This window comes from Sylvia atricapilla, chromosome 27 (genome assembly GCF_009819655.1).
Source record: "Sylvia atricapilla isolate bSylAtr1 chromosome 27, bSylAtr1.pri, whole genome shotgun sequence".
Classification (NCBI taxonomy): Eukaryota; Metazoa; Chordata; class Aves; order Passeriformes; family Sylviidae; genus Sylvia; species Sylvia atricapilla.
The window spans coordinates 3,197,099-3,219,372 of record NC_089166.1 but is presented as its reverse complement, the minus strand read 5'-3'; the positions used below and the strand labels follow the sequence as shown (position 1 = coordinate 3,219,372).

The following is a 22,274-nucleotide window of genomic DNA, read 5'->3' as shown; positions in this document are numbered from 1 at the left end:
GCACTTGAGAGGATCAGGCTGGTGTTAAAGCCCCTTCCCCCGGAGGGTTGTGCAGGATGAGTGCCCACGGAGGTGTGGGGTGGACACCCCTGGAGGACTGCAGGACTTGGCTGGAGAAAGCCACAGCCATCCTTGTCTAGATTTCACTGCTGCCTGTCCTGGGTTTGTCCGGAGACCTCCAAAGGGTCCTCACCCACCATTTCTAGGAGATGTCACTTGTGCAATGCATGTTTGGTCACGCGTGTCCGTGGGAGCTGCTCCATGCTCTGGGATCTACACCCGTGAACAGCAGAGCAGGAGCTGGAGCACAGGAGGGATGTGCTGGGGGCTGTTGGGTGCCCGGCCACAGCAGGTGCCTCCTCACCTCTTTCCAACGCTTCCCTAAAAGGCTGCACTGAGGTTTGGGGACGGGATGTTCCCCTGCAGCACCCACAGCTACATTCCCTGGGGCACTGCCGGGCATCCTGGAGCCTCTGCTGAGCCCACCGAGCCCCGGCGCGGTCTGGGAGCACAGAGCCCCGAGGGTCACCTTGGGATCCCGCGGGGACGGAGAGGGGATAGAGGGATCCCAGGGGGATGGAGAGATCCCGGGGGGATGGAGAGAGCCCAGGGGGATGGAGAGATCTCAGTGGATGGAGGAATCCCGCGGGGATGGAGAGAGCCCACGGGGATGGAGAGATCCCATGGGGATGGAGAGATCCCAGGAGGGTGGATGGATCCCACGGGGATGGAAGGATCCTGCCGGGACTGAGGGAACGCGCGGGGATGGAGGAACCTAGCGGGTGTGGAGGGACCCGGCAGGGATGGAGGGACCCCGAATGGATGGAGAGACCCCGCAGGGATAGAGGGACCCCGCAGGGACGGAGAGATCCTACGAGGATGGAGGGATCCATGGGGATGGAAGGATCCCACGGGTATGGAACGATCCCGCCGGGATTGAGGGACCCCGCTGGGATGGAGGGAGCCGGAGCGGCGTCCCCGAGGGCTGGGGGGCGGCGGGTCCCCAGGGAGCCCCGGGGGTTCCCGGCGGCGGTGGGACGGGACGGGCCGGGCCGGGGCCGCCCCGCCTCCCGCTTAAAGAGCCGCGGCGCCGGGCGGCCCGCAGCGAGCTGGGCCCGGCACCGCCCGCACCATGCGCTCCGCCGCCAAACTCAGCCGCATCCTCCTCCTCCTCCTCCTCCTCCTGCCGCCGCCGCCCGCCGCCGCCTACTTCGGGTCAGCACCGCCCGCGGGGACCGGCCCCGGCGCCGCCTCCGCGGGACACGGGGGGAGCGCCAGGGTCCGGGGGGTGACACCGGGACCGGGGCACGGAGTGTCCGTGGGACAGCTCCGGGTGTCCGTGGGGTGACACTGAGAGCCGGGGCGAGGGGACGGAGTGTCCGTGGGGCAGCTCGGGGTGGCCGTGGGGTGACACCGGGAGCCGGGGAGGAGCAGGAGCGTCCCCGGGACAGCGCCGGGAGGGAGCGCGGAGTGTCCGTGGGGCAGCCGGGGCCGTGCCAGCGCAGCTCCCCGCGGATGCTCTGCGGAGGGGCGGCGGGGGCTCCGCGGGGCTGTCCCTGTCCCTGTCCCTGTCCCGGTCCCTGTCCCTGTCCCGGTCCCTGTCCCCAGGGCTCCCGGCCGAGCCGCGCACCTGCAGCGCCCGGCGCATCCCGCAGGGCCCCGGGCAGCGCGGGGACCGTCCCGGCGGGACAGGGGGAACCGGGAGGGGACACGGGCTCCTGGGCTCACAGCAGCCTCCCCGAGCTCCGGGCGAGCCCGGACAGAGCGGGTCAGGAGAGCGATTCCCGAGTAAGAGCGGGACGTGGAAACGGGTGGGAGATTCTGTTGGCTGCGGAGGAAAAGTGGATTATAGCCCTGAAGTGGGCTCGGGGTGAGAACCAGCCCCGGAGAGGCTGGCAGAGATCCCTCTCTGCACGCTGCTTCCCGCGGGGACAAGGAGCGAGGATGGGGCTGCCACAGCCACCCCGGGCTCGGCAGACAGGGATGGGGACGTGCAGGTCTGCGGGGCTCCGCGGCTGAGAGCCAGCCCGGGGACAGAGGCAGAGCTGCTGCTCCAGGATCAGAATCACTTGGGCACGGCTGTCCCTGCGCTTGTGTCTTCCCCTCGGGTTTTAGTTCGCTTTGGTATAAGATGGATTTGTAACAGGTTGGGTCAATGCAGAACTTCCCACGCAGAATGTTCTGAGGGTTTGTGTCTTGTTTTCTATGTGAGCTGCTCCTCGGGCGGGATTTCCAGACTCTCATGGTGAGCAGAGCTGTCGGTGCACATATCAGTGAGGGCAGGACAGGCAGGAGCATTTGTAATTCAGTGATTGTAGCACTCAGGGCTGGTCTCTGCTGTCCTGCACACCGGGAGGGTCCTGTTCCCTCTCCACTCATCCTCTCACCACATGCCAGACTCTTCTTTCTACATCTGCTGGCTTGGCACTTCTCACCTAGGACACCGCTGCTATTTCATTCCTGCTGCAAAGCTTCCTTAAATCAGCTGGATTTTAAATTTATTAATTGTATCTTTCAGCCTAATTCCCACCAAAGCCCCTGCTGGGGTCTCCCCTTTCTCAGTCCCTCAGAGCCTGTGTCAGCACTCACTCCATGAAGGGCTTGGGCTGCACGGAGAGTTTGGCTTTCCAGCCACAGGGATGTGCATGTGGCTGTGCCAGGGGAAGGGAATGAATTTGTGCTGCCCTTCCAGATAACAGCACAGAGCTGTCACTGCCCACTGCTCAAGCTGGACTCTGTTAAAGCAACCTGAGTGATCCTTTGCTCTGTGGCAATGATTTATTTGGCACAAGCAGCTTTCTGGGCACATGAAATCTGTGTGTTCAGCCTCTTGATCATGCACAGCTCAGGATCTGAGGCTGTAGGTTTAATTTTCAATGGGGATTTTTCCCTTGAGGGGTCTGACACAGGTGTGTCCTGTGTATTCTCACCTCTTCATCTGAAAGGCAAAAGAAGAAACCCAAGTCTGAAAACTCAGTGAGATTAGTGGTGAGGAGCAGTGTGATAAACGTGTGCTTTCGGACACAAAACTGAGTTGATAGACTCGAGAGGAACTTGAATACTTTAAAAATGAATGTTTGATGGCTCGGTTTGGGAGAAAACCAATCTCACACCTAAACTATTCCTGAACTGGAGGGGACCGGGGACCCTGGGTCAGTGGTCTGCTTCTAAGTTTAGCCAAAGAGGAGGAACCTAGGCACAGGTGGCAAATATTGGCTTTCCAAACACTTACTGGAGAAACCCTGCAAAGATGTAAGAACAAGTGAAGGAGGCTTTTGGGTGGCAACGTGCAGAGACAGGGCCTGAGCCCTTTCTGCTGTGGATGTGGCAAAGGTGAAGTATTGCTGTTCAAAGGGTGAAGGAAATGCCAAGTTTGATTCCATCAGGGCAAAGGTAAAGCATGAAGTGTATGGGATAGTCCAGCAAAAATGGTCCAAGGGCCTGGCAAAGATGCAGCTCACCTTTAAATAGAGAAAACAAAGTTTTGCCAGAGTGAACACAGCATTTACAATGGATAAACTCAGAGAAGCCCAGAATGGGCTGGGTCAGAAGGGACCTTTAAAGTCACCCAGTCCAACCCTCTGCAAGGAAGGGACATCTTCCATTGTCCCAGGCTGCTCCAATCCCTGTCCAACCTGGCCTTGGACATTCCCAGGGATGGGGCAGCCACAACTTCCCTGGGCACTCTGTGCCAGGGCCTCTCCAGCACCACGGGGAGGAATTCCTTCCCAATATCCCATCCCTCTGGCAGTGGGAAGCCATTTTTGTATTATGGATTTAGGAAAAAGGGGAGTCTCTTTTAACTGCCAGAGCTGTGGGCAGAGCTCTGACCCCATTCCCAGCACCTGCAGCTCTTGGCTCACTGGTGTCTGTGCTTGAGCAGGTCCTGAACTCCTCTGCTGGGTCCATGGGGGTAAATGAAAACCTGCTTTTAGGAGAGGGAGAGAAAACCAGCTCTGTGTGAAAGGGGGCCTGGCTGCTCTTGGGGCTGTGTTGGGCTTGCCTGGCTGCAGGATGCAGGAATCCAGGAGTGTCCAGTGTCCTCACCTCCTGACTCCCTTTGTGCTGCTTTGGCTTCCACCTTTGCTTCAGTCCTCCCCCACCCTGCAGCCTCCTGTGAAGCATTCCCTCCTTTTCATGCTTCTCCTCTCAGGATGTTCAGCTCCTCAGGTAGTGGGAATGTCTCCAGACCTCATTAAAAGCTCTAAGCCTCCTGTTGTCTCCTTGTTCATGTTTCACAAGGTGAAAAGGCATTTAGGATGTGCCGGAGGGCAAAGAGCTTCTCCCAGGGCAGAATGCAGAGCAGACCCACCCCAGGCAGGAGGTTGGTGGGGAGGTGGAAGTACCAAACCTGATCAAAGCCTTCTCTCTGTGGAACAGGCTGGGACGTGTCCCATCCACGGGCCAGCCTGGCCCCTGCTCCCTGGGCAGATTTCTTTATAACTCATCCTGAAATACCTGTGGTGGCTGCAGAGCAGCCTGGGATCTCCCAGATGTGCTGGCTGGGCTCACAGCTCCTCTTGATTCACCTACCCATGGCATCTTTATTTAGTGCTGGTTCTGCTCCATCAAAGCCAGTGCTATAATTTTTGCTCCTTTCCTGATGGAAGGATTTTTTGGGGCTGTTAGAGGGTAAAAACAGCATGTGCCTTGTGGGGCTATTGAAGCCTTGCATAGTTTTGGAGACAGCATCATGTGTTAAATGATACCTTAAAGTAAATATGATCATCCCCCAAAAAAGCTGTCCTCACATCTCCTGTATCCTTCTAGAGATGTCCAGCCTGCCTTGGTTTCCATCCCATTAACCCAGTTACCCACATTCCATTGTTTTCCATAGTGTTCTTATTGCAGCATTTCCCTGATAAATCTAATGGACCAAATGCACCTCAAATAGTGACTCTGGTGTCCCGCTCTGAGTGCTCCTGGAAAGGTTTCTGAGGGTTTTTCTCTTCCTGTTGAGCTGATAATGAAATGCTGATATTATTTGCTGGCTGCATCATTGTTCCTCAAAGGATCAACCCTCTTTCAGGGAGGTTTCCACAGCATCACTGTTGTCACTGTGAGTCACACAGAATGCTGGGGTATTAAAAAAGAGAGAATGAGCAGAAATGGGGCGGAAACAACTTTCAGCTGAGATTTGGGAAGACTGAGGATGGAGTCTGGTGAAACAGCAGAGGGGCTGTGGGGCTGCAGGTGCATTGCAGAGGGAAAGGATTTTCATGGATGCTTCTGGATTCTCTTCAACTCCCAGACTCTCTTTAGCCTCTATCTCAGTTTAGCAGAGGTTCAAAAAACCCATCCCACTGGGTGTTGAGTGTTTCATGCCAGGAATGCTCTGGGGAATGTGGCCAGTCCAGAGTCAGACTGAAAATCTGCTCTCCCCTGTAATGACTTCCCAGTGTGTGCCCTGGGCTGGGATCAGCCCTGGAAGTGCCCTGGGATCCACAGGAGGTATTTCATGTGGCTGAGCTGGGAGGGGGAAGGAGTCAAACCAAGGCTGTCCAGACTGTGGGAGCCCAGAGCAGGTGACGATGGAGAGCCCTGTGCAGGAGCCTGACCTGCTTATTGCTTCTCCTCCCAAACTGGCAGCTCTCCTGATGCAAGAATTTTATATCCTGTTCTCTGTGGAACCTCAGGAGAATTCTTTTTAAAAAAAATGAGTCTGGACCTGGACACATCATCTGTTACTGCTCCCAGGCAGGGCTTGCAGCAAACAGCAAACAATCCATCTCAAAGGATTCTGACTCACAACGTCGTGTGAACTCTTCTGAGGTTTTAATTCAAGCTTTTTCTCGTTGTGAGGAGCAGAAACTTGATAGAAAACCTGGAGGATAACAGGTATAGAGACACCTGCCCGAGGGGCTGAAATGACAACTCTGATGGAAGAAAAGTGAAAAGCTTTGATATCAGCTGTTACATCTCAATATTGATTATTGAGATTTATAGTTTATATGCTCTGGGGATTTTTGCCACCTCCTTTGCTGGCAGTGGGGGTACAAAGCAGAGGAATCATCCTGATCAGTCACTCACAGGGCATCCTTTCTGCAGGGACAAATGGGGAGGATTAAATTGTGCTGTTTCTGAAAGGATGAAAACTGTTTCACAGAGCTGGGGACCTCTGTGCACTGCAGATCGATCTCTCATGCCCCATATCCTCTCAGCCTTTCCTGAAGGCTTCTTGCAGCTCTCCGTGGGGTGGAGATATTCCTGTGGAACATGAAAGGCCCCTGAAATCAGATATGGAGTCCTGTCGTGGGCTGCTTTGATTTTCTCCTTACTTGGGAGAGGTAGGAAAGGGGTATTTTTACTGGTTTTTAAGACCTTTCAGATCCAGAGGACATTGGGCATTGCACAGGAACAGGCTCTCATTAAAAGTCTCTTAAGCAGCTGGAATGTGGCTGGAAGGAGATTAAAGGAAATAGATGGATTTAGCAAAGTGCTCAGACAGAAAAGGAGAGAGAAATAAAGTTGGAGATCCTTATTGTTCTTTCAGATTGTGAGCAGGTGTGCATTAATTCAAAGAGTTCACTTTCTTTGCTGTATGATCTGTAGATAATAAACTCTAAATCATCTAAAACGATGCCGTTTGCCTGACTGCAAATATCTGCATATTTTATATTTAATCTTGTACGAATGTTTGCCTACTCTGATCTTGATCAGATCCTGTGTTGGCTCTGCCCTGATAAAATCCAGTTGTGGTGGGAGGCTGCAGAGCCTCCACTGAATAGAGCAATCTCTGTGGCTGTCCTGGCTCAGAGAGTGGCTTCTGCTGCCAGCTGTGCCACTGTCACCTGCACAGCCTTGGGCACCTCCTTGAATTCCTCTGCTGCTTGTCTGAAGTCCTGTGAGAGATTAATTTTGGGAGCTCAGTCTGTGCTCTGACTGTGAGATTCCTGATCCTGGGAGCCTCCAACACAGTGGTGGAATTATTTCTATAATTTCTATAATTATTTCCTGCTGACATTGCCCTGCCTCAGGTGACGAGTGGGAGAGTTTGCACAAGGGAGACTGTCACAGAAAGGTGTGTTCTGGGTAGCTTCAGTCACTTGGATTAACCAGTTAATGCTTATCTCATTAGCTGTGTTCTATCCATCTGATTATTTCTGACCTCCTTTTTTTAGAGGAAAACCAAGTTAGTCCATGGGTACTAACTGCAGAAATTCAACAACAACAACAACAGCAACAACAACAACAACAATAATAATAATAATAAAAAATAAATATTAAGTCGGTTTGCCTGTGCAACCAACTATTTATGTAGGATGCTGCATTATCTCCTTCTGAATTGAAAGTGTTGCTGGATCCAGTCTTAGGAAGTGTTTTTCCCATGAAGCTTTTGCTTTGAATGGTGCAAATGATGAATTAGACTCGGTATCTCTGTGTGTGGTCCCAGGCTCTATTTACTGTGCCCTATTGAGATTGCTCTAGAAATGGAATCAAATTCTTCAAAGGTTTTTACGGCGCCTTTCTTCTACAAATATCAGCACCCAACATCCTTCAGAGGCTGGAGAATGGCAATGCCACCTTCCAAATGCCACTGGCCACTGGTGAGCCAAAGACATCCTTGAGATAATCCCTGTCCAGCACTGTAAAACTCAGGACAAAGGTTGATGTGGCTTCACCACCTTCACCAGCACTGGGTGATTACAAATTGAAGACAAAAGCATGAACAGAAGTAGGGTGGCAGACTGAGATGCTCTCTCAGAGTCTTTTCCAGCTTCTGGCAGTCTGTGCATCCAGAATTTCCTGTGTCCCTTTATGGCTTTGTCTTCCCTGGTTTGTGTGAAGACATGGAGACTTTAGCATTCCTTGTGCCCTGCACTGAGAAGGGCTGCAAGTTTAATTATAACCTCATTTATTTTAAGTCTAACAATTAATAAATGATCACGATTCCCCCCCATTCTTCTATTTTGGAGATCAGAATAATCTTTACTCACTTGGAGGCCAGTCCTGCTTCCACAGCCCTGTGTTCTCCTACTATCCTTTCTTCTCCTGGAGGGAACTGGAAGGTATCCAGCCTACCATACACAATCTATTTTGGAAGTCTGTCACCTGTCCAAGCAGACAGGAACATCCTTCCACACAAGTTGTGTGGACTCTTCTCCGCTGTTCTGTATTTAACCTTTTCCCAGCAGTTCTACTCTGGTTTTAGAGTTTCTCTGAGCTTATCCAGGACAGCTCACCCCTGGTTTGTGTCATTCACCAGATCACTTGTAAATCTTGCAGATCCCTTTGCCACCTTTTCTGTGTTTCACACAGGTTTCAGCAGTACCTTTGCACCACATTCTCCTTCCTGCGTCAGCACCTGGATGTGAATCAGACAGCCCTGGGCTACAGAAAACTTCAGTCTTGTCCTTACAGCTGCCACTTAAAATTCATCAACCCCCCCAACCAACCTGGGGGAGCTCAACAGCCTTTGGTGAAACTGTGTCTGCTGCTCAAGGGCTGAATTTCTGACTTCACATTCACCTGATGGCTCTGGCTTTGCACTCCCTGCTCTCCCTGTCCCCCAGGAGAAGGGAGTCATGGATTTTTGGGCAATATCCTGGGTCCTTGGGGTGAGCATGTGTAATGGCAAGAACAAACAGTGAGCAGTTATGTTGCAGTTCTCTGGATTTTCCCATTTGAGGTCATACCCTGGGACCCCTCTGGAGTCAGAGCCACCAAATCTCTGACTGAGCTCCTGCTGCTTCTGAGCCCCGGGGAAAGGGAAGGGTCAGGGCTGGTCACACCTCTCCTAGGAAGGAGATGATTGCTCTAAATAGTCAGTGAAGCCACTGCTGCTGTCTGAAATACCTGACAAGGGATTAAAGATGTTTTAGCTGGAATTTAGGACACTAAAATCAGAATGGAGACTGGCAAGAAGGGAGACCTTTTTGTTCTAGTGCCTTGGGAAGGCTGACCTGAAACAGAGACTGGACAGAGCTGGAGAATAAACTAGGTATTAATTGAAAGGCCTTAAAGGATACACCTTGGGCAGGACAGAGCCTGACCAGGGCTACACCCAAGGTAGACTGAGAATGGTCACAAAATGGATGACTGCTCACGAGATCTTACATTTTTATAAGTTTTGGTTCATTTGCATATTGGGGTTTAATTGTCCAATTACAGCTTCAGGTTGTGAGGTCCAATCCTTCTTCCTTCTTCCAGTCCATTGCTGTTTGTGCTTTTGGGCCTGAAAATTGTCTTTGGTGTCCAGCAGGAAAAGGATTTGTTTTGTCTCCCTACTCTGTGAAGAGCTGACTAACACTTCATATGAGGCTCAGATCTAGACCCCTGGGCAGCACAGAATGTGAAAACCATGAAAGCTAAAGCTTAAGGCATCAGCTCTGGAGGGGATTTTGGGGAGGGAGGATGCCTGGTATGGGTGGTGACTCTGTTGGCACATGGGCAGTCAGAAGTTGGGTACATGGAGCTTGGGAAGGTTGCAGCTGTGCTTTCAAGAGTGATTTGTGCTGTTACACCAGGCTCTCAAACTCTTCAGTGACACCTCCCACTTCCTTATTTCCTCTCTCTGTGCCGTGAACTTGGGAGACTTTGGTGTCTGGGAGCACAGACACTGCAAAGTGTCTGCATATGGGGAGAAAGAGGCAAAGGGAGAGGTACCACATTCCCACTCCCCTTGTTGACAAGTGCACTTTCTGGGATGTCAGTGCTGGAATCCCACTACCAGGCAAAGTCCAGGCTCTGGGTGAGGGTTGTTATTCTGACATAACAGCAACACTTCTGCTGAGCCCAGCATGAGTTAGGTGCTGTCTGAACATCCCCAAATCAGACTTCTGCTGTCCTCTGAGCCTGTCCCTGCCCGTGCAAATGTTGGCACATCTTGATCCTCCTGAGCTTCAGAGCTTGTGCCCAGCGTGTGCTTGTGCTCCCAGGGACATCCCACCCCCTGCACAGGTTGGTTCCCCAAGGTGTGGTGGGTTTCAAGCACCAGGGTGAGCCAGGCAAAGCTCTCAAGGTGGCTCATCCTGGGCTGGTCTCAGTGTCTCAGGTCAGCCTTGTGTCCCTCAGGGCACTTCTCCAGCTCAGGTCTGCCCTGAGCAGCCTCTGGGCAGCGTTTGGGGCTCTGACCTGTGCAGTATGAGCTGCTCTCTGAAGCTCATCAAGCCGTGTTAATTTGAGTTTCTGGGGCTCAACCTGGCCCTAAAATTTTGTCTCTGTGTCCAATATTGCCTCTTTATTTTTCGGCTCCTGTTTCTGTCCCCCGGTTCAGCAGTGACAATGGGAGGGAGAGATTCTTCCCCCCCATTTGGTTTCTAAGGTTCAATCCTTGTGTGATCCACAAGGGTTCCAAGGTTCTTGGGTAGTTTGCAGGTCTCTGGGTGAGTCCATGTGTTAGTTAATTGCCTTTGTTCTTAATTACAGATGTGTGAGCACATCTGGGGGTTGTAGGCTCCTGTGAGAATGGGGACAGGGCGCTGTGGGATTAGGTCAGCAATGCTGTGCTCCAGCTCCTGTGCCTGGATAAGTTTGGGCAGACTACAGAGAAGCCTAGAAAATATCTCAGGAACAGCTCAGGAACACACTTTATAGATCTACAATGTACAATCAAATCACAGCTGCAGTGCTTGACTTGCATCCTCCATCATGAAGGAGAATTGTCCAAAAATAAAGGTTCCAGAATATTTCCATTGATCTGTCTGGTTTGGGCATTTTTTTGGGGCAGGGGTTGAGGCTCTCTGTGAGTCTGGATTTGGGAATCAGGTGACACTCCTGGTCAGTGCTGCTCCCAGTTTGCAGCCCCCAAATCCTGCATCAAAGTAAATTAATTTCTCTGTGATTTCAAGCATCCTGAAGATATCAGGTAAGAGGAGTTTTGCAAGAGAAATATTGTCTTGCCATGGAAAGTGAAACCATTCGTCTCCAATATTTGGGACGTTTTTCAGCTGAATTGCATTAACACATAAATCCATCACCATTGGCTTTGACAGGACAATTTTATTTGAATTTTCCTGTATTTTTTTCAGCAAGGATATGATTTCCAGCAAAACTCCTGCTTGTAGAAGAAGGTGGTCACTGGTAATGTCTTCCCATTGGCCTTTCCAAGCTGTGGGGTGAGGTACCAGTGCACACAGACCCTGGGAAGGAGCTGGCTCCTGCTTTTTGGAGTCACACAGAGCTGTGACACAGAGGCAGCAGCCAGGGCTCTGTGTGTGACACTGGCTGTGCTGTGACCCACGAATGGGTGTTGTCATGTTCTCTCCTTGGAGCCAAGAGAACTTCCCACGGGGCAGCTGACCCATGGGATTCTCCTCCTCCCCACGGCATCAGCCTGGGACTTGGCCCTGGTTGGGTGGTGGGAATGGGACACCAGATCCAATCAATCTTTATTGATCAACCTTCTGAGCTGGTAAAATGCTGACCTGCAGCTTCCTGAACAGCCTTCCCTCCTTCACCTTCTCCGTGATGGTGATCTTAGAATCATCACAGAATCCCAGACTGGTGTGGGTTGGACTGGACCTTTAAAGACCACCCAGTCCTGTGCCATGGGCAGGGACGCCTCAGGAGGGTTCAGAGTGTGGGAAATAGTAAAGGTAAGAGGACTTTCAGGAAGCTCTGAAAGCAGACCTCAGAAAGACAAAGAGCAGATCACTTAGAGCTAGCTGCAGCTGCAAAGTTTGAATCTAGAAAAGTTACAATAGTATAGTAAGCAAAGACATCATATATGTCTTATAATATGAAAAAAATATGAAATAATAGTTTGAGTTCTAGATTTGGCTAGGATAGACTTTAAGACTGCAGAGGAATATACTTAGCAAGGTAGTAGAAGGTTTTAAGCTTAATAATAAAAGACTGTGTATTGTTAATAGCATACAAGCAAGCATTGTTTCAAGCAAGTGTACGTGTGCTTTTAGTAATTAGTTAAAACAGTTGTCTGTAAGCTTTAGCCATATGCTATTGGCTGGAAGGTTTTTAAAACGCCCTGTCACAAAGAAATCTTTGCTGCTGGCAAAACGCGTTGGTCCAACGCGACCCCGAACGATGGCAAGGGATGTCTTATAACTCACGGCTTCTCCTGCTTCTTTCCTTGCAGGCTGACGGGGAAAGAAGCTCTGAGCCATTTCCCTTCGCTGGGCAGCCCTGGCCCAGCCAAGGGGCACGTCAAGCAGTGCGAGCTGCTGCAGTTATCCCGCAGGCAGAAGCGGCTGTGCCGGAGGGAGCCGGGGCTGGCAGAGACACTGCGGGACGCCATCCGCCTGGGCATCCTGGAGTGCCAGCTCCAGTTCCGCAGCGAGCGCTGGAACTGCAGCCTGGAGGGCCGGCCCAGCCTGCTCAAGAGAGGTACAAGGTAGTTGGGGTGCAGGGAAATGCTGGCTGCAGCCCCTAGGGTGGACCAAATTAAATGTCGCACGCAGCAGATGGGAAGAGGGCTCTGGGTCACCCAGAGGTGGGCAGCTCGGGCTCCTTTGCCACAAAAACAGCTTTGTCCTCATCTTCCCAACTCGACTGGGAAGGTGGGAGAGGTTCACATCCTTGGCTGGTGGCTGCTCGGAGAGCAGAGCTCATCCCTCCTCAGCTGGGATGATGCCCTGGGAAAACAGGGTCAGTGCTGATGGCAGGGACAGGGAAAGGAAAAAAATAATCCCTTTAGTGACTTGGATATTCGTGTATGTAAACCTCTGTCGTTCTCAAATTTTAAACTGTTTTAAACTCAAAGCTCAAATTTTAAACTTCAAAATTTAAACTGTTTACTGTTTGAAAAAGCTATTTATCTGCATTCAGACATCTCAGTGCGTGTTGACAAATCTCTCCTAAGACTCTTTTACATGAATTTGGAGAAATTTGGGCAGAGTGGACAGAAGAGCCGCTGGTTTTTTGTTTCCCAAAATGCTTCAGGTGAAGAAATTGTTCTGTAAGGTCTGGATTTGACGTAGAAGAGAATATAATAAATCCTTCCAATGCTTGAGAAAAATACAATGAAAACGGACATTGAAATTATTTCTTAATAAAAATTCCCAAAGTGCATGTAGGGTTTTCCAGATCTGTCCTGATCCAACCAAAGCCTGAGTGTTACAGAGTTTCAGCCCTTCAATAACTTCTATTAGCACTTACTAAGCTTCAGCCTTCAGATTTATTGAGTTTCAGTCCTTTGATAATGTTTAGCAACTTAATGATTATTAAAAAAAAGGACCTGAAGAAGCCAATATTAATTTTGATGAAAATCAATGCTAATTTTAATTAACATTGGAATCGAAACTTTTTAATGTTTCCTTTTAAAATGATCAATTTTTATTACATGAAGTATCAAATTTATATTTTACTAAATCAGCACATGCAAGATCAGATTTTCTTCCTTGCAAGGCTCTAATGTGGATTTTTTAGCAGTGGTGGAAGGAGCTGTTCGTGATCATTCTGTCTCACATCTGCACCTTCATCAACCTCAAAGAACTTGAAAATGACAATTGAATAATCCTCATCTTCAAATAGCTGGAAAACATTTAATTATCTGGCGGTGGCATGCCTTAACATTTCCATGGGCTCCTGACTGACAAAATAAAATATCACCTGTAATTTTAAACCTGTTTTGGCAGATGGGGATAAGTGTTTGAAAACTTTTACTACACAATCTTGAGGATCAAATGATGATTTAATACAGCCAAGTATGCTGTGTGCACCCCCGGTGTGACAGGACACTTGGCTGGGAGCAATTATCAGTTCTCATTTTCCTTTAGCTTGCAAAGGGGTTTGTTTCTTTCATAAAGAACATGAATGCTTTCAGCTGCCACTTTTGATCTGTTTGTGACATTTGCTGGAACTTTCTTGGAAATCATGCAACTCTCCCGTCACCCAGGTAGTGATGAGGCATTTTAGAAATGTTTAAATCATTTGGTATCTCCATGGTCCTAGAGAAACCAGGAAGAAAAAGACATTTTCAGCAGGCCTAAATGGTCTTAAGAGTGCAAGAGAGTGAAAAAGGTCCTTCCCAGTGAGATGGGGATTTTTTGTAGCAGGTGAAAAGACACTCTCAATTTGCAATCACAACTGACAAACTGCTGTGCCTCATCTGGATCATCAGTGCTTTTTCTGCTTCTAGAGATGCCAAAAAACAAACAAACAAAAAATGAGCCAAGGGTTTGGTTCTTGAAATACCAGATTTATTTTCCTAGTCTGCACCATTTGTTGCTCTTGGTAGTTCTGCATTCCTTCTCCCCTTCTTTAAAGATCCATGGGCAGAGTTAAGAGTTTAAATGGTTTCAAGCTACTTCGTTCCACAGGGGTAGTTGGTGTCTTTATAAAAACATGTAAAGCAGTGATGACCTTTTGGTGTCTTGGGTGTGCCATTAAGGGCTGCTGGAAGTCAGGTAAAGCAGGATTTCATCTCCAACAGCTCAGTGATCTGGGGAAATAAATACCTTTAGCAAAGAGGTCAGAGCCAGCCACTCACAAAATCCTTCTTGAGAAACGAGTGCTCTGCAATCCTTCCATCCCTTAATCCATCTCTTTGCCTCCTGCTGGCTGGACTCTGACCTTCCAGCAGTGGTTTCACCCTTGTCATGAGGAATCCACGAATGCTACAACAGAGGAGTGGTGACTCACAGACACAGAATTTCCATGATGGGAGATTTGGAGGAGTCAGCTGGACAAAGCCCTGAGCAGCTGGCATTGGGGCCAGCCCTGCTCTGAGCAGGAGGTTGTTTTAAAGACCTCAGGAGTCCTTCCATCCTAAATCACTGTACATCTAGAGCTTTTTTTGGTTGGTTGGTTTTGCTGTTGTTTTCAGAGAGATGCCTCCTCCACCTGCTCTGAAATGCTCACACTCCTTCACTCCAGCATTGAAAAGCCTCTGACCCTGAGCATCTTTCCTTTGGCAGAGTCACCCCATGGCCAAACTCCTCCAGTTACAATTTTCCCTGCGGTCTGGAGCTCACCACAGCTCACGACAGTTAGTGCCATTGCAGCAAAACTCCTTCTGTATTTATAGGCTGTGGAGATAAGAAATCCTCCTGGGGAGCTCAGGGCAAGGCTTGGACACATGGAAGGTCCTACCAGAGGGATCTGGTTTGCTGCAGCCTCCTGAAATTCATCTCTGTGCTGGATGTTTGCAGCCAAACTGCCCAGCAGAGACATCTGCCCTCAGATGTTCCCCCTGCACCGAGAGTTTCAGATTCCTTTTTGTCCCTGGCAGGACACTAAGAGGCGTCAGGGGAGTGACCCAGCCCCAACCCAGGCTCTGAGAGCCCAGAACTGGCTCCAGGTCCCACTGCCTGTGGTGACAGGAGCTTTGTTGTCACCGTGGGAGGAGAGATAGCAGGACACATGGAGTAACCTCTGTTCAGATCCCAAATTGTGCTCCTTGGAGCTTGATGGCTGCCATCTGTGGTGCGTCCTCCTGAAAATCCAGCTCCAGCAGCTGCTCTGCCACACTTCCCACAAGGGCTGAAGGACAGCTTTAACTTCCCTCATTTGTTCTGGGAATTAACAATTAAATGGTGATCGATTCCTCATGACAAAGTGGAGGGAATCATCTTAGACTTTTCAGACAAGCATTTGGCAGCCTGGTGATGTTGAAGCTTTGTTTGAAGGAGAAGGAGACATTTCAAAGTCTGCTGGGGTATCTGCAGCTCCTGCTGCTGTCTGCAGTGGCCTGACCACAGCCATGGCCTCTGATTTCCAGTGGGCTGAAAACTGGCCAGGACTCACATGGGGAAACCAAAGCATCTGAAATAGCAGGAGCAGTGTGGTGCTCCACAGAGTCAGATTTAGCAGGGGCTGTGGAGCCGACGGAGCCTGCTGCCTCCTCATGGCATGGGAAAGAGCCTCTGGAATGCTCTCCTCACTGCTGGCATCAGTGTGTCAGAGGGGATGGTGGGGATCTGGCAAGCATTTGGAGATTGGCTGACGGAATGATTTAGGATCTCAAGTACCAGTTATCCTCTCTTAGCTCCTTTGGAGAGGGTTAGACACTGAAAATGTGTGAGCATCATGATGCCGTCCACAGTGAGCATTGACCATGTCCCATTCCAGCTTTTACAAAACTTTTGGTGGATTTTGTAACGTTCTTTCATTATTTCTAGAGTATCCTGAGAAATTTCTTTCATTATTTCTAGAGCACCCTGAGACATTTTGTATAGGATCGTCAACCAGAAAGATTAATTGCAAATTATTGCCCCAGTGGTTATGGCAATCAAATTGGTGAGGTAGGAAGCAGATTGTTGGTTGATCTCCTTGTCTCCTCTGTATTTCCCTGACTCTCCCCTCATGTCCATGCTGATGGTAGATCTTTATCTGAAATTCTGCAGTTCCAAAGAACTCCTATGAAGTCTATTGAAGTTGCTAATGAAGTCTCTCCATTATGTTCATGATTAGTCACATTTTTCATTCTTCTTGCTGGCAAGCACCAGGAGAACTCTTTGTCCTGCTCTCCTGGTGATGTTTATGGTGGACATCACTCAGATCTCAGCACTCAGTGTTCTGATCCACTGTTACAGCTGGATGGGGACTCTCTGAGGGAACAGAATGATGGAGAGATTTGGGGTTGGACTTGGTGAATTCAGGAGGTGGCTTCCAACCTCTGCTCCAGGCAGGGCTCAATGCAAGCCTAGAGAAAATCTCTGTGGTTGTGTCTCTCTCTTCCATTATTGGGGAAAAGAGATTTTCCTTCTGATGTGGAAGGAAATTTGGAATTTTCCCATGGAAATTTTTGTTTTTGTGGAATATTTTTGTGGAATATTTGTTTGCTTCATTATGTTTTCTTCCATGTGATGCATAAGTGCTCTATCTTCCATAAACCAAACTTTTTTTATTTTGGCTGATCTTACCCATTCTTGCACTCAGAACTATTGATCAGTCACCTGTCTCGTCTCTCTCTTCCTTGCACTAATTCCTAAATTTTGGACTTGTTAAGCAATTTCCCATAAATAGTTTTTTTTTTTTTTTTTTTTTTCCTGCAAATGAACTCTAGAGAAAATATTCAAATATCCCCCAGGACTGAACAGGAAAGGAGGTAAACACAAATAAATGAAATATGTTGGTGTTTGGATCAGGTTTGAAAGTTCAGTGAAGCTCATGGGTATCAATATTCCTATTCCTGTCTGATGTCGTCTCCCCACTAAATTTTCATTCAGTCACTGCATTTTGTTTCCTGGTTAAAATGTCAAAGTCACACCATGACCTCAGGGATTGTAGTCAAGCTGGGAATCCTGCTTTGGGGAGGAGACCAGCTTCAGAACACACCCCCACAGTCACTGGGAGTAGACAATTTACAGGGAATTCAGAAAATCCACACATGTATGTGAGTTTTCCTTCCTGCCAAGGTGTCCTTCAGCATGGAACCCTTCCCATTCCAGCTACATGTGGTCTTTTCATAGCAAATACCACTACAGTCCCAATTAGAAACATTTTTAAATAACAGGTTGGATTTTAAGACACTTTCTCAGGGTCTACTACAGATTTCCTGATTTTATGGAACGATGTGATTTCAATGACGGTCTGTAATTGCACTAATCAGCTCCGTGCTGGGGACAAACAGAGCTCGGTGGCTGTCGCTTTCTGCAGTTGAGTGTTTCCCCAGGACTGTCTGTTGCCACCCTTCCCTTGTCCACATTGAACCAGTCATGGCTGAGACTGGGGTGTCACTGCACTGATCACTTAAATCTGTGTTCCTCTGGTGGGGACAGTGTGGGAACACCAGAAGAGTTTTGTCTCTTGGTACTTCTAATCATTGTGCTTAGGTTTAGTGTGGCAACACGAGGTTTAGAGGATGGTTGCTGCTACTTATTTCCCAATAAGCAGCTCTTTTGGAAAGGCTGCTTGGGGAGGCACTCAGGGCAAGCAGTCAAGTCCACACACCGCACACACCATGGCCAGCTCAGCCAAGAAAGGCAAGAGGGGCCTTTTGTAAGATCAATTCCAGTGAAGGTTTATTCCAGCACGCCAAAGGGGATCAGGGACAAAAGACTAAGGCCATGTGGTGCTCAGTGGTAAAGTGTGGGGTCAGTGGCCAATGGTCTGAGGGCACAGGGGCCTCAGGCCTCACAGGCTACTGACTCATCATCGTCTTCTGTTTACTGAGTCTAATTGAGTGTTTAATTAGAGCACTGTCTTCATTTGAATATACCAAAAGGAATCCACCATGTTGGAGACACACATGTGCAAAGGGCAGGGCCCTGCAGGGGACACAGGACAGCCCACCAGGGATACCACAACCAATGGGGAAACAGGGAAAGGAGAAACCAGGAGAACTGGGGGCATATGGGGAGGCAGAACTGGGGTAGATCACACAGTGTTGCATGCCACCACGGGGGAAGTCCTTTCTTTCAGCCTAGGTGCTGACTCTGTGGTGTATTCCTCCAGGACGAGGCCCTGGGGATTCCCCCGAGGGGTTCAAAGGATTACAAAGTTTATTCCACGGACATGCAGGACAGGCAGGGAGGTGCCTTTCCTGCTCGTCCCATCTCCCCTCCCCGTCCCGTGCAGGTTTTAAGGAGACAGCCTTCCTGTACGCGGTGTCGGCGGCGGCGCTGACGCACTCGCTGGCGAGAGCCTGCAGCGCGGGGCGCATGGAGCGCTGCACCTGCGACGACTCCCCGGGGCTGGAGAACCGCAAGGCCTGGCAGTGGGGCGTCTGCGGGGACAACCTCAAGTACAGCACCAAGTTCCTGAAAAAGTTCTTGGGGCAGAAGAGGATCGGCAAAGACCTGCGCGCCAAGGTGGACATCCACAACACCAACGTGGGCATCAAGGTAGGAGCTGCGCTGGCGGGCTTGGGGTGAACTTTGGACTCGGGACACGTCTTCCATCCCATGCTGTGTGTGGGATGATGCCCACAAACCAGACCTGCTCACCCGTGTGTCCTGGCCCTTGTGGTGCCGAGAGTCCCTGGGAAGTCTCCTGAGCTCTTGTGTGAGGAGATGCATGTTGAGTGGCAGAGGAGCATCCTGTGTCCTCAAGTGGTCCCTGGGTGGGTAAAGTTAGGGTCCCTTTTGAGAGGTCGGACTGAGCTACGACATCCACACCGATGCAGTGATCAATGTCGTACTGACGTTTATTGTTTGTGCATCCATATTTATTTCCTCACAACTTTATTGACATTACAAGGCACCCAAAGAATGTACACATTTGCCACCTTAAGGAGGCCACCGTATAAGTGCTGTAGATCTACATGTGAGCACCCGTTAGAACCCAGAATACCTTAAGAAAGAGGTGAATTTTTTGCTACGCCACAACCTGAATTTCCACTGCGCCACAAAGGCCCACAGGTCCCACAGACCCAAGGAGCCCACAGGCCCCACAGGCCAAAGGGCCCAGTCTGGAATTGCTCACACCTCACTCCAAATATAGAAACTCTGCTACAGGTGGGTGACAGGGAGACACAGCACAGTGACAGCTGTGAAACTCCACTGCTGAATGAGTCCAGGGGTGATGCCAGGGCCACGGGGTTTGACAACAGCTGGAGCTTAGAGCTGGTGGCGTGTGTGAAGCAGATAAAAGACTGAAACTCTTGAGATCAATGATGAGTCTGCTGGTGACTTGCTATGGAACAAGTCCTGTCACAGGTTTGGGTCAGAGGGACCATCAGATTGAGCATTTTGACCTGTAGGTTACAGGCTACTGACTCATCACTGTCTTCTGTTTACTGAGTCTAACTGGTTGTTTAATTAGAGCACTGTCTTCATTTGAATATACCAAAAGGAATCCACCATGTTGCAGACACTCAGTTTTATGTTTGACTACTCTCACTGCACCAAACAGAATTAATAAGAACTTATTTAAGAACTTGTTTGGTATTCAGCTGGTTGTCCTCTGGATATCCACTCTCTGGCTCACCTGTCAACTCTGTAGCCATTCCTCTGCTTTGGTGTGGGCTTTTAAAAAACTTCCCTTCCCTTCCCTTCCCTTCCCTTCCCTTCCCTTCCCTTCCCTTCCCTTCCCTTCCCTTCCCTTCCCTTCCCTTCCCTTCCCTTCCCTTCCCTTCCCTTCCCTTCCCTTCCCTTCCCTTCCCTTCCCTTCCCTTCCCTTCCCTTCCCTTCCCTTCCCTTCCCTTCCCTTCCCTTCTTTTTCATTTTATATTTTTATTTATTATTTCTATTTTTATTCTATTTTAAACTAAGAACATTTCCCCCCCTCCATAGACTAGAAATAACTCCAATAAAACTGAACGGCCAGCGGCTGTCTGCGATCCGAGGCGTTGCCTCTTCCAGAGCTAGGTCCTGGCAGGTGATAACCATCACTCTCCTTCCTCTGCAGGCGGTGAAGAACGGCCTCAAAACCACCTGTAAGTGCCACGGCGTGTCGGGCTCCTGCGCGGTGCGGACGTGCTGGAAGCAGCTGTCGCCGTTCCACGAGATCGGGCGGCTCCTGAAGCTGCGCTACGACGACGCCGTCAAAGTTTTCAGCAGCAGCAACGACGCGGTGGGGCACTCGGAGCTGGCGGCGCCGCAGCGACACGGGCCCTCGGCCAGGCAGCCCGCCCTGCCCCGGCCCACCGACCTGGTGTACGTGGAGGACTCGCCCAGCTTCTGCCGGCCCAGCAAATACTCGCTGGGCACCGCGGGCAGGACCTGCTCCCGGGAGGGCAACTGCGACAGCATGTGCTGCGGCCGCGGCTACAACACCCAGAGCCGCCTGGTCACCTTCTCGTGTCACTGCCAGGTGCAGTGGTGCTGCTACGTGGAGTGCCAGCAGTGCCTGCAGGAGGAGGTGGTCTACAGCTGCAAGCAGTAGGGATTGCGCCCCAGGGCGAGGCGAGGCCGGGAAGCGGCGAGGGGACAGGGACAGGGACACGGCTCTGCGCTGAGGGCTGAGGGCAAGGGCAGGCTGAGATGCTCCAGCCTGGGGAGAGCCCTGCGGGGGAAAACCGGAGGGTTTGTCGGGTATCGGGTCAGCAAGGATGGACAGAGAGCCTCTGGGGGGGATGTGGGACAGCAGAAACCCTGATGCGGCCACAAATGTCCCTCAAGTTCAAACTCGTACTCGGCTCTGTGGGAATTTCCTCCTTCTCCAGCCCTCGGGTGCACTCCGGAACGCGCGCTGGGGTGGTGACATTGGGACGTGAGGGCTCGTGCCCTGGCTCCTGCAGAGAGGAGAATGAAGGGACCGGGAGGCGACAAGCAGAGACTGGCTCCAGGTGTGCAGACTGGCTCCAGGTGTGCAGACTGGCTCCAGGTGTGGCAGGGACGGCCGTGCTCCTGCACCGAGACAAAAGCACTCTGGCAGTGGGGGATTGCCATTCCCTGGGAGCTGCCTGAACCCTTCCTGCTCTGAACTCACCAACACTGCTGAATGATCTCATTTTGGCACAAGAATTGTGCCTCCGAAATACCAGTTTACAAAGGGAGCTCGTGTCCATCACCTCCCAGGTCTGTAGTTTGGATATTGGACTCTGGGTGCATTTTAACCACGTTTTAAGTCCAGGTCACCTGGAATTGCCTCTGTGACAGTGTTTGAGCCATGGGAACTCAGCTGAGGGCTGTGAAGTTACCCCTCTGCAGCATGAGGCCTCACAGGGTGGGTATTTATTGGTGGTGATCCAGGGTGATGGTGCCAGTTATGCATCTCTCTTCCTCCTCCTCCCAGTCAATCAATCAATTGATCAATCACCTTTTTGTCCTGTGTGCAGCACACTCTGCCCAAGGTGTGTCACATCCCACAGTCCTGCCCTGTGCCAGTGACAGGTAAAGCTTCTGAAAGGGAATTAGGAACCACAGGAACTGGGGCATCTGAAAAATGTGCAAGTCATGAGTGACAATCCTTGCCCTGAGAAGTTTGGTATATCCAGCCCCTGCATGGGGCGTGAGGGAAGGTGACCCAGGGAAAAGAGCACAGGCTGCTATAGAGTCATGAGCCTCTGACTCTGAACTGTGTTTTTCCCTTTGAGTTTAGCTGAACACACCAGACACAGCCTGTTCAGTTCCTTTGGCTGTGATTTAGGGAGCAGCTTGGCAGTGAGCTGGCCACCTGTTAACTGTAGGTGTAGCACAGCCTCTCTGGGTGTTCTGCTCTCTGACAGTGTATTTTCCTGCTCCAGGGTTCTCCTGGTTAATCCTGCAGCAGCTCTGGGTTGTTCCTGAGGTGACAAATCTGCTGTATTTACTCTCTCTTGGCAGTGGGTACAAACCAGCCAGAGTGGAGATGGGCTGGTGCTGCAATAAATATGGGAATCCTTAAGCTCAAATCAAAATTCACTGGCAGTGTAAGGGGTGAAGATGCTGCTTTGTGTTGCTGGATGAGCTCATCCACAGGTGGAATTGGGCTAAATTCCAGAAGCAGGGAGCTCTTCTCAGAGGTTGGGATCTGCCCTGTGTGCTCAGCTCTGCAGCGTGGATCTGCTG

At 50.4% G+C, this 22,274-nt stretch overlaps 1 protein-coding gene across 1 annotated transcript; it reads left to right on the top strand.

Annotated features, from left to right (window-relative positions):
• Nucleotides 1-1,132: 1,132 nt before the first annotated feature.
• On the top strand, nt 1,133-20,667 carry WNT9B (Wnt family member 9B). The gene is made up of 4 exons (XM_066336606.1): nt 1,133-1,215; nt 12,038-12,285; nt 18,421-18,686; nt 20,191-20,667. Exons 1-4 carry the CDS (start codon nt 1,133-1,135, stop codon nt 20,665-20,667), a joined length of 1,074 nt encoding a protein of 357 aa, XP_066192703.1.
• The last annotated feature ends 1,607 nt before the right edge of the window (nt 20,668-22,274 follow it).